This window comes from Miniopterus natalensis, chromosome 4 (genome assembly GCF_054644295.1).
Source record: "Miniopterus natalensis isolate mMinNat1 chromosome 4, mMinNat1.hap1, whole genome shotgun sequence".
NCBI classification, from domain to species: domain Eukaryota; kingdom Metazoa; phylum Chordata; class Mammalia; order Chiroptera; family Miniopteridae; genus Miniopterus; species Miniopterus natalensis.
In genome coordinates, this window is record NC_142084.1 from 93,558,448 (window position 1) to 93,573,676 (window position 15,229).

The 15,229-nt window shown below is 46.8% G+C and overlaps 1 protein-coding gene across 7 annotated transcripts in view; it reads left to right on the forward strand.

The window, feature by feature from the left end:
* KCNIP1 (potassium voltage-gated channel interacting protein 1) overlaps positions 1–15,229 on the forward strand; it is a 239,921-nt gene that overhangs the window by 195,720 nt on the left and 28,972 nt on the right. The window contains exon 5 of one of the 7 annotated variants that reach the window (XM_087816106.1): positions 6,434–6,442. The exons of the other annotated variants lie outside the window; for them this stretch is intronic. Within the exon in view, the coding sequence (XP_087672232.1) occupies positions 6,434–6,442 (9 nt within the window). The remainder of the gene's footprint in view (positions 1–6,433; positions 6,443–15,229) is intronic. 7 annotated transcript variants of the gene reach the window in all.

Sequence of the window (15,229 nt, forward strand, 5' to 3'; positions counted from 1 at the left end):
CTACTCCATTCCGCTACTTCCACTTTGGGATTTCTTCATTCCTGAAGCTGGGAGCCCTTGCTCCCAACCAGTCCACTGTGTGACAAGGAACAGATCCATAAGTACACAGCAGCAATGCAGGGTGTCAGGTGCTATGGTAGATGAAAGTCTGGTGTTTCATAGAAGCAGGGAAGAAATGCTCCTGTTCCCCAATGGGAGGCTTCACAAAGGAGCTATTTCCCACGCTGGGTCTGAGAGGAAAATGTGTTGGCCAAGGAAACCGAGGTGGAGGCAGACCTTCCGGTAAAGGGGAAACCGAGAAGGCAGGTCCCTGTGATGACTGTGCCCTGGGTGGAGAGGCGGGGCTGTGAGAAGTGAGTCTGGGGACAGGCAGGGGCAGGTCACTGAGGACCTTCAATGACAGCCAGAGATGGCAGCGGAGACTGATGAAGGGGCTGGTGTGGTGAAACTTGTGGTTTGAGGAACCCCCTCTGGACGGGCTTTGGAGAAGAAATGCTCCTATTTCAAGGGAGGGACTTCCTCCTCTGGGGAAACAGAGGCTCAGTCCCAGGGCTGTCAATCAAACTCCTTTCTAGAATCCAAACTTGCTTTTCCAAAGGGTGCTGACCTTGCTTACTCATCTCAGGGAAAGTTAATTTCAGGGCGGGGAATTAAACACACACACACAAGATTAAGCCGTGTAATCAGCTGCTGCAGAGAGTTGGAAATGCAATAAATAATAATAGCATTGAGGGCTGTTTTTAATAACTCACCAACGCAATTTAGCCCTGGCCTCACGGAGCATATGTAAAATGTGTCACAATGTATGTAATGGCAAATGCCTCATTGCCAGCCTCTGAAGACAAATGTCTTCCCAGGAGGAAAGGGGGTGGGAAATGGAAGGGAACTTGGAGGCCAGGACTGCAAGCAGGGCGTCCGGGAGGCAAGCACTGTTCGTCCTGACAGCGCTAATTCGAAACGGGCGACCCCTTGCACAGGTAATAGGCTTCAGCTGGTTTGTCTTCCGGGATGGGAAAGGTTCTAGGGTAAAGCAGAAATTCATAATTGTAAGAGAGCAAGTTGCTGTAGTGCTCCGTGGAATCGCCATTTGCATGCAGTCCATATTCTAGTGACAGATCAGCCCTGTCTACTACAGGAGGTCCCCAGGCACTGGTGTCTTCACGGCATTTGTTTTACTTAGTTGAGTTTCTAAATATGTGCAAAACCATTAAAATTTGTTACTTAAAAGTCCTTGATGAAGTGTGACTTTTAGTAACTCACATTCACTGCACCCACCCCGGCCCCCTCACAAAGTCCAAATCTGTGGGACAGAGTTAGGAGTCCTCTCCTGTTTGAAAGGCATCATGACACAGCTTAAATGAGATGAACTCTGGAGTCAGACATACCTGAGTTCATATTCTAGTTCCACCACTTACTAGCTGTGACCTTTTGCAATTTACTCAAACTCTGAGGCTCTGTTCCTGGTCTATTAAACAAGGGTTAGGTTGATGACAAGCAATGATGACGATGATGACAGCTCATATTTATGAGTCACCTATTACATTATCTCTGTCACGACAATGCTATGACGTAGGTACTGTTACGATTCCCATCCTACAGATGAGGAAACTGAAACACAGAGCAGTCCAGTAACTTTCCCAAAGCACCGGGCTAGTAAATACCTGTTCTGGACCCACCGCCAGGACTGCCTGACTTCAAGGCCCATGCTCTGGAGCCTGTTGTGCTTGCTCTGCTGACACTAACTGCCACGGTTTGGAAGGTTGGACACACTGTGTGCCAAGCATAGTTCCTGGCTCATAATAGACACTTTGTAAACATCTCTTGGATGGAAGGACAAGGATTTTCTTCCTTTGCTGTGTCCTCTCTGGGAAACCGTTACATTTCTGTCTTTGTCAGAGTTTTGTTAATGCCCTTATCATTCCACACCCTTGTCCAAGTCACTCCACACCCCTTCCAGGCCTCAGTTTTTTAATCTATATAATGGGGAGGGGAAGCTCTGGCACGTGCCATTGGCTTGGGTATAAAACTGGTGTAACCGATTTGGAAAACAACGTACAGTACTTAGTCCAGCAGAAGTTGCCCAGGCCCTGTGATGTGGTGACTCTGCTCTTATAAAGCAGGGTTGCTCTTCCTCCACACGGATGACATTTGGGACAGAGATTTCTTCGTTGTGGTCGGGAGGCTCTGTGCAGCGTAGTGTGTTCAGCAGCATCCCTGGCCTCCGTCCACTAGATGCCAGTAGCATCCCCCAGTCGTGACAACCAAAGGTGCCTCCAGATATTGCCAAGTGTCCCCTGGGGGCAAAATCACCACTGAGACCCACTGCCCTAACAGAAATCTTGCAAGTACCCAACAGGAACACACTCGGGAATGATCAGAGCCATGTGGTTTGCAAGAGAAGAAAAGTGGTAACAGTGTAGCCATCTACTTACTTATTAGGGGGCAGCCACCAAATGGAGTGTCACACAACAGTGAAAATGAATGAACTACAGCTACATAATTTAACATGGATGAACTTCATAAACATAAGTTTGAGAGAGAAAAAAAAGGCCAATTGCAAAGCCTACATGTGACATGATTCTATCTATATAAAATTTAATGACATGTAAAATGATGTCATATACTGTTTAAGGAATACAGCTGTTTATGTAGTGCAACTGAGAAGAAATGCATGGAAGCAAAAATGACCAAATTCAGGAGATGGTTACTTGGGGGAAAGGGGATGCGATCAGGGCTTCAGCTCTATCGGTGTAACGTTATTTCCCAAGATGGGTATATGGGCACTCATCAGATTATTGTTTATACCTCTCCCTTGGTGGCTGGGTTGACCCTGGTCACTGCTGTATCCTCAGTGCCTGGGGCACAGGAGACAGGAGACAGATCCTGGGGAGAAGGAGAGGGGTTGGAAGGAAGGCAGGAAGGAAGAAAGCAATGAAGGAGAGGAGGGAAGGAAGGAAATTGTATTGTGTGTATTGAATTGGAATTTCTTGAAATTCAGACGGAGCCTGGCTCCCTCCTGAGAAAACAAAGGAGGAAAATGCTTAAGCCCACAGAATGGCGATGACAAACGACAGAAACGCCCTGCGCTCGTTCATAAACGTGCTCACCACTCTTCCCTGCTAGGGCGCGCCAGCTCCTGTGTCCTGGCCTGTCTGAAGCAGAGAGACTTGCATCTGCATGTCTGTGGCCTGGGACCGAGGGGAGGGGCATGTTGGTGAGATGGAGAATGAAGCATGAGTCGCCCAGGCTGGAAGTTGGGGGTGACAGGTGGTCCTGAAGTTCATCCTCAAGGTCACAGGATTCTTGAAGCAGGATTGATCTCCCAAAATTGATCTCCTAAGGCACTTGGGATGGTCTTTCCTGAGTGTTTTCTGAAATCCAGGGGGAAAACTACAGAAAGCGCCTCTCCCATGGTCTCTCCTGCCCCCAGTCTCCATGAAGCTGATGGTGAATCAGGACCAATAAACAGATCTGACTTTGAGAACTGACGGCTGAGGGACTGGGAGACAGGGAGCAGAGGACCAGCCCGGGCAGGTTCCGCAGGAAGCTGCCTGAAGCAGGACCCCTCTCCCCAGATGCCTTCACTAAGAAGGGCTTCCAGCCAGACGCATAGAGGCGTTTCATCTCTGTGCCCCGTCCCATAAGCATCCCATCAGGGCCACTAATGACTAACGAAGGAGTCGGGTCATTGTTGGGAGGGACTAAATGAGATAAAGTGTGAAAAAGAAAATCTAACCCAGAGCGGGGTGGTCATGAATACTGTAGGTATTATTATTACTGGGGAGAGAAGCAAGGGGCCTGAGAGAAAGAACTGGGCAGAAACAGGAAAACTGCAGACTAGGACCAACTCTGAACCCTGTCCCGAATTGCCCACCTCTCCTGACCACCAGGATCTGTACCTTGGGTAGCCAGAGAATGCCCAAAATCACAGAATACTCAGAAGACCTGAACTCCAGGCCTGGCTCTGCCACCAATTTGTTGTGTCACTCATTCTGACACATTGAACCCTGTCTGAGGCTCTTCTGTCAGTTGGTACTAGTGGGAACGTCACTGGGTCTTGTGGTCATTAACAGCCAATAGGAGAAACCCCATGTGAAAGTCCGGCACGGTGCCTGGCCCATGAAACAATGCTAATAGCATCTAGTTTCCCTCTCTTAGCTCCTGTTGCTTATCTGTAAAACAAAAATAATGCTGTACCCTAATTTAAAAGTTTATTATGAAGGGTGGCATAGTATTTTTTAAACACATATCTGTTGAGAAACTACAATATGCAAAGTGGTTTAAAAGGTTAAACAGAAATTTGCAAGTTAAAAATCCTAGAGAACTTTTTACACATCATGAACTTCCTAATAGGAAAGGCTTTTTTTTTTTTCATATATGCTCAGTATCTAACATGTGCCCAGTAAATATCTGAGAAAGGAGAGAGGGGAGAAAAGAAGGAGGGAAGGGGGCATAAGTCATTACTTTATTATTAGACAGTTATCACTTTCATTAGAAAACTAATTTAAATAAATCCAGCCAGTGCCCCCAAAAGGGCACTGAGATAAAAGCCAAGATAAAGAACACAGGAGTCATTTTCCCGTTTTGGCCAGTGAGGGGAATAGTAATAGTTTTCTCTCTGAACCACAACCATCCTGCAGTTAAACAGTTTGCTTTCTGGTAAAATCAAGAGCTCAGAGTGGTGCTCGGAGGAATTCTCTCATTCCTTCCCCACCTTTCGAAGAAAAGAAAACGTAATTATTGGCATTATTTTTATACCAACTGCAGCAGAATATTCCAGAAGATGAGGCTCCTGCCAAATTTGTTTCTCCAGATGGGACTTAAACAGCACTTTACCCAGAAACCCACGTGCCAACGTCAAGTGAACATGGCCATGGCATGGTGCATTTGTGTTCAGTTGACTGAGTGACCAGCTCCTCCAATATCGGGCACACTGTGCCACAGGACACCTCTGCTTACTTCAGGCTGCATGGAAATGAGCAAGCTGGGAGCAGCAGGAGTGGCTAAAATAGAATTTTATTTTCTCACTGCTGGCAGCAGACACTCAAATTAGTTTATGCATCAATAAATCATAAGCCTATGAAACCGTTTGTCTGGAAGGAAGATTTGGGACTGGAGACTGGATTTCAAGCACTCAGAAATTTCCAGAAGTCTGATTCCCCCACCTGAGATAGCATTCCTTCCTCTCTGAGATTCAAACCTTCAGACTACATATTCATGGGGCTGTTATACTCACCCTATACCTCCTGCACGGGAGCCAGCTGATTATGTCCTCAAGCCTATGATCATGATGATGATAATGATAGTGACAGTACCATAGTTCTTTCTATGAATAATGACTAATTTATTTCAATCTTCACAACCGCTGTCTGAAATAGGTACTATGAGTATCTGTTTTACAAGTGAGGAAACTCGGGACAGAGAGGCCAGGTAACTCACCAGTAGTGACAGAGCCAAGAGAGAGGCAGAGTTAAGAGTCAGTGCAGCAGCCCGGCCCCGGAGGCTGTGCTCTGAACCTCTGTGCTCCATGCCATTCTCGGGTGTCAGGGACCGTGCTAAGAAGCTTCTGGCATTATCTCCCTTAATTACTGAAATGATCCCATCATTCGGATACCAGTATTATTCCCATTTTACAGATGCAGAAGCCAACGCCAAAAGTTTAAATGACTTGTCCCAGGTCACATAGCTGGTAGAGGGCAGAGCTAAAATTTAAAACCAGAGATTCTGCCCTAGCCAGTTTGGCTTAGTGGTTAGGGAGTCAGCCCGTGGACCGAAGGATCCCAGGTTCGAGTATGGCCAAGGGCACATACCTCACTTGCAGGCTCAATCCCCGCTCCGGTTGACATGCGAGCGGGGAGCACCAATCGATGTGTCTCTCCCTTCCACTCTCTCTGAAAAGCAGTGGAAAAAATATCCTCAAGTGAGGATTAAAAAAAATAAAATAAAATAAACCCAGAGATTCTGTGAACCTGTGACTTTGGCAGAAACCAGGTCCTATGGACTATTTTGATCCACGGTCCGTATCTCCCCCCTCCCCAAATTCATATGTTGAAGCCCTATTTCCAAACTTGATGGTATTTGGGGATAGGGCCTTTGGGAGATAATTAGGTTTAATGAGGTCATGAGGGTAGAGGCTTCATGATGAGACTCGTGTCCCTAAAGGAGAGGAAGAGACTAGGGCTCTCTGTCCATCTCCATCATGTGGGACACAGCAAGAAGGCAACCGCCTGCAAGCCAGAGCCCTCCCACGCTGGCACCCTGATCTCAGACTTCCCAGATCCCAGGACTACGAGAAATAAATGTGCGTTGTTTAAGCCACCCAGTCTATGATATTTTGTTATAGCAGCCTAACCTGATCTAAGACACTAGGCATTTGTTAGTGTGACCATCTTGGTTCCCATGATTCCTAAGGGACCTTGAAGACCATGGCTAGTATTCATTTGTCAGGATGTGAAGGTGTGAAATGGAATCCAGTTTTTCGTGGTGTCTGGGTCAGAGCAAAAGTCAGGCATCTGGTACATGAGGTCGGCTCTCTAGCCACACACCTCCCCTCCTCCCTCCCCATCCTACCCCACCCCACCCCCACCATCTTCACCCAGAGAGAACATCTCGTGAACGATCAAACCTTTTTTTTCTCTATGGCAAACAGACCAGAAGGGGAAATGCCTGCTAGTGCTGATAAATAACTGAAGAGGGCCAACACAGTAATGATTCTTGGAAAGGAAAAAAAAAAGTAATTTGGGACAAATTTGTGAGAGAGATGTCCAATTCTGTACAGGGTCATATCTACAATGCAAATGTATTCACCTCACAATCTATATGGAAATAAGAAAAAGCAATTCGTGAAGTGAATTCCATGAACGTTCCAATTAGGGTAAAATTTCTCATCAAGTGAAAGAGAACTTCCATAAAAACTTAAAAGGAAGTTCTATGTAGAAGGAAGACTTGTGCAGACACCACATGGTACTGGATGGAAATGTGATGTAAGAGGAAGGCAGGTTCTCCAATAAACAATTGTGCATTTCTCACAAATACCAAACCCCAGAGGTGCCTTCAGCAGTGCGGGAAGAGCGTGGACTTTGGAGTCAGGCAGTCCTGGGTTTAACACTCAGGCCTGCTACCCGGGAGATCTGAATTTCCCTCTGATCTTCTTAGGGATGAACAGTGACAGCATCCCCAAAGGTATGTTGTGAGCATCCAGGAAGACAGCCTGTGTAAAGAACCCACCAATTTCTAGAAAACAGTAAATTCAGTCTACCATTTAGGTAACTCATCTGAGAGGCAGGTATTCCTAAAGTTCAGGGTTAGGAGACAATCAGGAAGGGACTTATCTTTGAGGCCAGAATTCTTAGAATAATTTAACTGTTTACATGGTGGCATCAAGGCAACAAGTGGGACCCACTCCTCCTCCTTCCCATGTCACTCATTCTGAGAAATCCCAGAAAATGGCAAGGGATTCAGTCTAGTCCTGGCACCTGGCTTTGCATCTGATACCTGTTGGTGAAACTTCACTGTTGTGTGTGAAGTGAAATGGAGCAATAGGTGAAAATCTAGGGCAGAAAAGTGGCTGAGACCAGAGCTATCTGCCCAGAGCTGACATCAGGAGCAGTAAGCATGTGTAATCTTGGACAGGGGGGAATGCAGAGGCAGGAAAGAGTCAGGGACAGCACCAGTCTTATAAGGCAGAAAGTTGTTGGAAAGAAAGCAGTAGAGAGATGAAGTAGCAGGTGAAACCAAGAGAGGTACAGGCTAAAGAAGCCAAGAGAACAAAGTACTGACTTATCAGACACTTGAAAATATCTCTGCTGTAATTTAGTTCCTCATGTCTGGACATGCTAGAGCCAAAAACCCCACCAATCATATTGAGTTAAGTACTACTTGCCAGGGCTCCAAAGGAAAGGAAACCTCTGGGCAGGCGAATTTTTCAGGTTTCCTTCTGGGCAGGTGGGATCTGGAATGGCAGAGGGGTGTCCTGGTGAACTGGTGGTGGTGGGAGAAAGACAATAGTTTTTGCCAATTTCCATGGTGTAAATACTCCAACTGTGGCTGATGTCAAGCCATCAAGCATTTAACAACTTCCTTGCTGATTTTTTAAAAAGTTTAACAATCTGCTTTCACAAGCTAGAATGGGCTGACTCCAGGACACCCTTACCCAAGCACCAATGATATTGAAGGTTGATATATAGAACCCAGAGGGGAGGTACAGGCAGGAAGACAAGAGTTCCCTGAGTCTCACTCAGATATGTAGAATATGTCTCCCCCATCACAAAAGAGGAAAGGAGGGAGAGACCAGCATTCACATTTAGTTGTTGTTTAAAATTGATTATATATGCATGGGAGAAAATTTCAACAATGGGTCTCCGTCTGACCCCAGACTCTCAGTTTTCCTCTCCAGAGAAACTAAAATTCTCAGTTATCAGTGTATTCTTCTGGAAATATATTGTGTATATTCTAGCACGCACATGTGTGTGAATGTGTGTTCTGATGACATTTCAGTATAGGAGAGGGGAAGAGTTCCCCAAAGAGCCCAAATGCTTGGGACACACCAATAACACCACTTTTGTTTCTTTGGGTTTTGGGGTTTGTTTGGTTTGGTTTATTTGCTTTATTTCCATAAGGTTTGCTCGTTCAGTTTTCTTTTCAATGATTTGTACTGTTGATATAAAACCTGCCCAAATACAAACATAACTGTGGACTCAGCCCAGTTTACAATTACTTTCTTGGAAACACAGTTTCCGGGGACACTCTGTGATGTCAAGCAGGGACCACCTGTATCCAGAGTAAGCTTGATGAGCGTCTCACTGGAGAAGTTCACGTTGTTGCCCCCTGAAAAAGAGCCTTCACCTCTCAGTCTGTCTCAGATTGAGAGCAGTAGCCTCTTTCTGGCTCTGAGTAGTCTCCACTCACACAGATTCCCTCCGAGTCACAAAGAGAGTATGTCATGAGACGTTGCCAATTATGGTCGCACGCAGGGAGTGGATGTTTAGGGGCTGGTTAAATCGCTGGGAAAATTGCCTTGGGAGGAGAGGAAATAAAAGTAAAGATTACTACGAACCAACGTAGACATTGCCAGCTAAGGGAAGGAGAGAGGTGGAGGGAATGGGAGGCGTGGAAGGGAGGCGGGGAGGGAGGGAGGGAGTGCGCGGAAGATTGCTGGGGAAAATAAACCAAGCGCCGAGGAAAACAGCGGGAAGGGAGCCTCGGAAGCCTGGCTTTGGGACTTTTAATGCCCCCCTGGCGTCTCGCTGGTGTGTCTGTGTCCTGAGGATGTGGGCGGAGGGCGAGTCGGACGGGCTGCAAACGTTGGGAATAGTGGTGGTCGTGTGCTCCTCTCTGAAACTTTTGCACTACCTCGGGCTGATGGACTTGTCAGATGGTAAGCGAACCTTCAAGCGCCCCCATTTTGTGTAAATGCGGTTTTCTTTCGGATTGGCTGGTTCTGAGAGGAGTGTAGGCAATGCTGGGAGGAAGCAGGCCCAGGGGAGCGGCGCTGGCCCGCGGGCCCTGTCGCTGGGGCGCTGTCCGCGGTGCTGAAACGTCGCGCCTGCAGCGTCGGGGTTGGAGTGGCCTTAGGATCTTCCCTCTGACCCGCCGCTCGTGTGAGCCTGGGTGGATCACTGGCTGTGAGCGACTGGCACGATCCTCTCTCAAAGTACCTGACAACTGTTTATATTGCTCCTAGGAGCCGGCGCATTGTAAAAATCATTATATTGATTGACCTTAAGAAGTAGCTGGGAAGATTATGGTGGTAAAACTTTTGTAAAATGCTTAATCACGATGCCTGACAATTAGAAGACATTTAACAAATGTCCGTTTCTTTCTCCAACCCTTAACCTTCACCCTCATCAGAACCCTTATTCTAAAATCGCCTCATCAGCTGTGAGGTTAGCACCTGCCCCTTAAGGAGAAGGTCCTAAAAATTTCAGGTTAACCATACTGTATGTGACTAGAAAGTTAGTGGTTTGTTTTCCAAAGTTAAAGGAACTGGATAAGTGGAGAATATTGTCTTCCTCCTCACGAGAACACAGTTTTTCTGTGTAATTCTTATCACGTAACCTTCTGATTTTGATGAACAAAGCTTTAAACAAGACCAGCCTCCAGCAATGCGTAGTCAATGTATAAACAATGCATATTCAGTGTATATTCTCACATAACTGCATAATGTAGACAGAATTTCTCTTCAAAGAGGTATCACATGCCATAACTATACAAAATAATGAAATACATTTATAGGCAGAGAACTAGCTAAAGTACCAGCCAAAGCTGAGGTATACCAGAGACTGAGGCGCAGGGGTATGTGGTTGGATGAGCTCTGGACTAGGAGTCAAGAGACCTGTTTCCTACCAGTGATTTGTCTCTGGTTAACCTTGGTGAAGTCATCTGGACCTCAGTTTCCTTATGAGAATATTGATGATTTCTGTTCTCTGCTTCCTGAAATTCTGAAGTGACCCAAAGGTTCCCTTGGATTCAGTTTTGTGGTGGGGTTGGTACCCAGGCTCTGAGCCCTTCACCTGCTTCATCAAGACCAGCTCCACTTTATCTGTTATCTTTGTTATCCCTGAATGTAGAGCTCTTTAAGGTTTAGCTGAAATTTAATGAATCCATGATTCTAAGGCTTTGTGATGGTGCTCTTCTGAGATTTTTGAAAGCTGAAGCACATTCTGAAAAGTTTTTCTTTCCTAAAAACCACCTGCAATTTAAGTATCTGTAAGAATAGTTCTGTGTGCACAGAGAGACTCTTTCTTGCCCTCGGTCCCTTATATGTGCTCTTGTAAACGTCCAAACTCAGCTTGCCAGCCCATAACAATTGGGCAAAGCCCCTGCTCCCCACCAAATCCTGAGAGAAGATGCTTCATCCCTTTTTAGAGCTTCAGAGCAGATACCCGCTGGGATTCCAGATTAATGCAAGAGCCCCCTGCTTCCTTATAAGGCTGAAGGTGCAGTGAAGCTGCTACCCCTGTGGGTGCTTTCCATGTTCAGAGGTATCCATCTCCCTTCCCTTACTCTAGCATCCCAAGATTATAGCTTTTGGTTTTATTACCACAGAAGATATCATTTATTCATTTAATGTTATAGTAATGAGGGGATTAAGGTGGAATGTAGAAAGTGTGTGCTTAAGACAGCCTCCAGACACCCTAGGTGGTCAAAGGGATTGACATTTATTCAGCACCCACAATGTCCCAGGTATAGTGCCAGGTGCTTTTATATGCATGAGCTAATGTAACCCTCAAAATAACGCTCTAAGGGAAAAAATTAAATAACACTGGAAAGTAGATGTCATTGTTCCTCTTATATAAGGAAGAAGGAAGGTGTAGAGAAGTTACAAAAAGTTTCCAAAGATACAGTGATAGCAATGAGGAGGTATTGTCTCTCAAATGTTACCCTCCTTCCTGGACAGCAAGGGCCTCAACAAGGAAGGCAGCTCCAGACCTGGTCTGTCCTCACGTCTGCTCCACACCTAGGCTTTATGCCAGAGCCTTCACCGCGTGGTGCTGTGAGAAACTCTGCATTCACGTGCCCACTCAGAGGAGAACACCACCTCCTGCTAAATACAAGGCGTGTGGCAGGGCCCTCCTCAGCCTCAGCCCCCATGGGTACAGCCCATCTCCTGCTCAGGGCGGGCTCCCAGGCTGTCTCTAAAACCTCTCTACTTGTATGACCTGCAGAAGAACAGCCAGAACCCCCTCCTCCAGTCAGGAGAATGCACTGCGTGTTCAGCAGCCTTCCCTTGGATCTCAGAGGGGTATCTGGAGGTGCCCAGGCCTAGGCAGCCACAGCCTGATGACCCCCAACATGCCCAACAAAATGGGGCTGGCTCCAGTCCATCCACTACCTGCCCGCCTTTCCCCCAAACCCATTCTGTAACTGAGAAAATCTTCTAAATCCAGCTCGATTGGCTTCTATAGAATAGTTGATATTTTGCAATCTGCTAGAGCAAGCATGGTAAACTTTTAAAAATTTCTTTTTCTACCCAAGATCATGGATTCTGAGAAAGAGTGAAAGCCACATACACACCAAAGCAACTGGGTATAACTGGTTTGAGGTTCTTCAAAGACAGAGTAACATAAAATGTTCAACTCACCAGATTTGTAAACACGTTTTTCCTATTTATATAGTTGTTACAGAAGCGATGAATTCTCACTTTTGAAAACGACCCCTTACACTACAGATAAAGTGAACGTGCTCATAGCCCAATCCCACCTCTATCCCCAGGCTGAGTACATTGGGACGCCAGCAGTGCTCAAAAGCCAAAGATGACGCAGAACATACAACCTATTTAAGGAATAAAATAAACCTGCTTAGACAGCCCATAATGCTTTCAACTACAGACATAACTGGAGAGAAAGGAGGAGGGGGGAAATAAGAGAGGAAGGTGGAAGGTAGAAGACAAGAGGAGATGATGGCAGGGTGGAAAGAGGTAAGGCAGCGAGAGCGAGGACGGGAGGGCCGGGGCAGTAACCGGAGGGAGGTTTAGCCAGGACTGAGGCGAGCTCTTGATCTCTGAGGTCCGCTGGGGTGCCCAGTAGGACACGTCCCACCATCACTGGCCTTTGGAGTCCGCTTAGCTAATTAACAGTGTATCAGCTGCTCTTTGTGCTTCAACCTCTAGAGACTACACTGCAGAAGAAAGTCACAGCAGCCCACCTCCACTTGATCTACGGTCAGGGCATGATCCCCCCAGACAAAACCAGCCCCGGGGAGAAACCCTGCCTTTGTCTCTAACGTCCACGAACGTGGCCGTCAAGAGCAGTCTGTCTAGTTACTCCTCCAGCCGTCTCTCGGGCTGGGCGTTTGAGGTTTTCTGAAATAGTTCGGTGTCACACACAGTCATTTGTTTATTATATTCAGTGCAGGCATTGATCCGGCGCCCTTGAAATGAGCAAGCACTGCAGTATTGTTCCTTTATTTCCTTCAAGGCCATGTTCAAAGATTAAAAAGTCAAAGCCACCCATGGATTGCTCCTCTCTGCCTTCCCCTCCCCTCTCAGTGCCCCTTGTCTTCTCTCTGTCCATCCTCAGGGCCCCAAACGTTGCTCACACGCCTCAGAGATTTCGACTGTGATGCCCAGTGGAGCTGATCTTTCCATTCGCTCCCTGCCCAACTTCCCTGCTTTTAATCCATCTCCAGCAAAACTCACCCAGCCTATGTCCCATTCCTCCTGCACCCTGACTGATCTAGAAATCCTCTTGAAGACCAGATCCCTGCTCAGGCAATCACTTTGTCAGTGAATTTGTCTACGAAGGGCCTAAATAAAATATGTTTCCTTAATTATGGTGTTAGCATAGCATACTGGCTTTAGTCTGTTACCTGTTTCCATGTTTGCTTAACTTAAAAGCTAGAGGGAAGGTGGTTGAGGTGACTGTCCCCTCAGGAGTACTCTAAGCAGTGCCTCCTTGGGGGATTGACTTGAAGAAGAGAGCTGGTTCTGGCACCAAGAACAAACACTTGTTGAATGAATGAATAAATGTCTTTATCCTGGAGGGGCTCACTCATGAAGACAGTGATTACATCTGCCCTGTTCACCACATATTCCTTGTGCCCAGCGCAGTACCCTATGCCTAGTAGCTGCTCAGGGGGTGTTGAATGAATGAACAAATAGCTGCTGGATGACAGGCCCACAGATTTATTTCCAAAGCTTCCTCAAACCTTGGAACGCACTGGGGCCCAAGTCAAAGGCTTCCGACTTCACAGCAAAGCCCGCACACCCCACACCATGTACAGAGATGCTTCTCGCCCTCTCCAGCGGCCTGTTTTCCTTCAGAGCCTGGCTCCTTCTCCAAACCTCTCTTCCCTTCCTCCTACACATGCTAAATATTTCCGGAAGCTTGCTGTTCCCCTCTGGCCTGCCCTGGGGTGATCACCTGACATTTCAGAGAATATTCCAAGGATAGAGAAGTTCTCCTGCTTGCTAAATAGACATTGGGTAAAAGCCAGTGAATGAACAGATTCATGCACAGATGAGTGACCATCCCTGTTCATTGCAGAGGCCCTGAGAGCCCTTTCATGCCCAACCCTGAGGCACTCTCATTGTCATGTCTACATGATTAAGAGAAGAACTCTGAGCGACATCAGTAGACCCAGACTCCAGACTCAGCCCTATCCCAGGCACACCAATGTCCCTCTCTGGGGGACAGTTTGAATTAGATCAGTGGTTTCCAAATGGTGATCTGCAAAGTTACCTATGGGATTTGGGGAAGGACAATGGCATTCTCCTGACCTCCCACTCTACCCTAGCATTTGACTACTTTCATGTATTTTACATACTTAGTTAGCCCCTGTGCAAAAATTTCCTTGATTAAGGAATTCCTTCCCTTTATAGGAGTTTGAAAACCTCCTAAGACCTGTCTGACCTTGAAGTTTTCATAGTCCCATGATTCCACTTCATGCAAGACAACCCATGGTGTACTTGGGTCACAGCCAAGGCCACAGCATTCTCTACAACACCTTCACCATGACAACCACCCATCAGTTAGGATGCCTTATGTGTGCACTGGGCCCGAGCTATAACCCCGGGAACCCTGGAACCATCAGCAGCCATAAAACACAGACCTAATGAGCGATATTTCCGTTCCCGTGGCTGCTGGAGTCAAAATAAGTTAAGGGAGTGCTGCGAAAGCCAAGATGAGGTCACCAAGCTTCTGGCACGGAAAAGGTATATTTCACGGAACGCTCAGCTGAACAAGACCCTGAAGAGCACGGAAGTGGTCGGGAGTCATGGACATAACCCTGGAATTGAGTCAGAGGCCAGAATTTAAACCCCAGCTCTGCGATTTGCTGACTAATAACTTTGGGCAAGGTATTGAATTTCCACGAGACTTAGTTTCCTAATCTGTAAAATGGGGTCAGATAACCTACCTTGCAGGATGTTGGGAGGATTCATTGAAATGAATTGTGTGAGAACATTTGGCTCAGTGCTAGCACTTAATAAATATTCTACAAGGGGCCACAGGGAGGAAGTGATATGCTCAACATCACGTCCTCAAGGTCACACGATGGTACCATTATCATCGTGTTCCCCGAAGCTCAGCACTGCCATGGTCTGAGAGGCTCCTGGTGCCCAAGAAGCCGGCAGGGCCCACTGAGCATGTGCCTCAGTTCCCCTTGCTTCAGGAGTACGGCCTGGAGTAGGCGCCAAGCCACCACCCGAGAGTCTCACTCTCAGGAATTCAATATAGAAAACGCATTAAGGCCTGTTTACATGGAAGTGCTGTTTATAATCATTGTTCCC